This window comes from Bison bison, unplaced genomic scaffold (assembly GCF_000754665.1).
Source record: "Bison bison bison isolate TAMUID 2011002044 unplaced genomic scaffold, Bison_UMD1.0 scf7180017858151, whole genome shotgun sequence".
NCBI lineage: Eukaryota > Metazoa > Chordata > Mammalia > Artiodactyla > Bovidae > Bison > Bison bison.
In genome coordinates this window covers 56,830-58,421 of record NW_011488724.1, presented here as the reverse complement: position 1 = coordinate 58,421, position 1,592 = coordinate 56,830, and the positions used below count along the sequence as shown (strand labels likewise).

The 1,592-nt window shown below is 60.0% G+C and overlaps 1 protein-coding gene across 1 annotated transcript in view; it reads right to left on the bottom strand.

Annotated features, from left to right (window-relative positions):
- Positions 1-6: 6 nt before the first annotated feature.
- The window catches only part of SPATA21 (spermatogenesis associated 21), a 38,418-nt gene continuing 36,832 nt past the window's right edge, over positions 7-1,592 (bottom strand). Inside the window, exon 12 of the mRNA XM_010862517.1 lies at positions 7-1,121. Coding sequence (XP_010860819.1) covers positions 775-1,121 — 347 coding nt within the window. The 3' untranslated portion in view covers positions 7-774. The remainder of the gene's footprint in view (positions 1,122-1,592) is intronic.

Below are 1,592 nucleotides of genomic sequence, written 5' to 3'. Positions count from 1 at the left end.
TCTCAGCCCCCGAGGGCCTCCCCACACCCGCCCCCAGCCGCCTTGCCATGGGGTCTGCCTGTGTGAGAGGCCAGGGTCTGTCCCAGGCACGTCCCTTACGTTCACCATTCCCTTCAGCAAGGGGGAAGAGTTCCTGCCCTTGTGGGGCTCCTAGTCTGAGGCCTGGAGACAGTCATCTGAGGACAGTCCCATTCTGTGCTTAGAGAGTGCACAGAAGGTCAAGACTTGCACCCAGGCCGCCTCTAGCAGGACACCTGGCCCTCGGCAGGCTTTCGGGGCGAGTCTGCCTTCAGGGCTCTGGAGCCTGAGGGAGCCTGAGGCCCTGTGCTCTGACAGCCGGGTGGCACAGAGGCACAGAGGCTGAGGTTCTTGTTTATTGGCTTACCAGGCCGCAAAAGGAAAATCCAGCAGCAGTCCCTGCCCGATGACCCGTCTGTCCGCAGGCAGAGTCAGGACTTCACAGGGTCAGTGGGTTCGAGCCGGCACAGAACTGAGACGGCCGGGTTCCCTGGAGGAGAGGCGGGAGAGCAGGGCGAGAGGGAGTGGCCACCCTCTGCCCCGGTTCATCCCAGCAGGCCTGGGGAGGACCGCTGCAGGCAAAGCTCACATCCACCTGGCTGCCGAGCCGGTTTCCTACTCCAAAAGCAGAATCAGACTCAACGAACTTGAGAGTTAAACCCTGTGCTTGAGAAGGGCAGGTGGTGCCAGGGAGTCCTGGGCACCGAAAGGCAGAAGTACTCTGACTCTGGAACAATCTGCCCAGCCCACAGGCTCTCAGAGACTAGTTTCTTCCCTCTTCTGTCCTTTCCCCTCTCGTCCCTGGAACAGCAGTGTCTGCATCCACCTCCTGGAACGCTGGATGCCCCTTGGATTAGGCCCCGGCCCTCTGACACAGCGGCAGATGGGCCTGCGCCGGGGCCTGCCGTGCCCTCGGGGTACCCACCTGCCTCCCTGAGAGCCAGTGTGCAGGAGGATGCTGTGGATGTCGGGGCCCAGGCCGGTGGAGGGGCACTGCTCCAGCTCATAGTGGCCGCCCTGCTTCCGGCGGACTGTCTTCTTGTCCAGCCGCGGGCAGAGTGGGATGCAAGGCACCTGGGCGTACGGGCTCTGCAGATTGGCAGCTGGCAGTGGTAGAAGAGGCAGGAGAGGGGGGTTTCAGAGCACCCTCAGCCTTGGGAGCCAGGCTGACCCCTGGGAGAACCTGGCTCTGCCACAACAAGCTGGGTGGGTTTGGGCCACTCACTGGATCTCCCTGAACTGCTACAGAAGCTGGAGATGATTGTGCGTCCACCTCAGAGCTCATGAGGATTTAAGGGAGCGCAGGGTAAGGGCTAATAGCAGCTTAGAAAGGAGCACGTCTAGACACCTGGAAGGCTCCTCGTCCACCCACTTGGCACGCAGCAGGAGTCTGGCCTGCGTATAAACTCCCCTTTCTGACACATGCGAGCTGAGGGGCCTTACGCAAGTTTCTTAAACTTTAAATTTTCTCAGTGTAAATGCGTGGGGTATTAATGAACACATGATTATGATGACTGAATTCTAGCACATCTGCAAAGGGCTTATCACAGTGAGTGACCCCAAGAGTGCTCAAG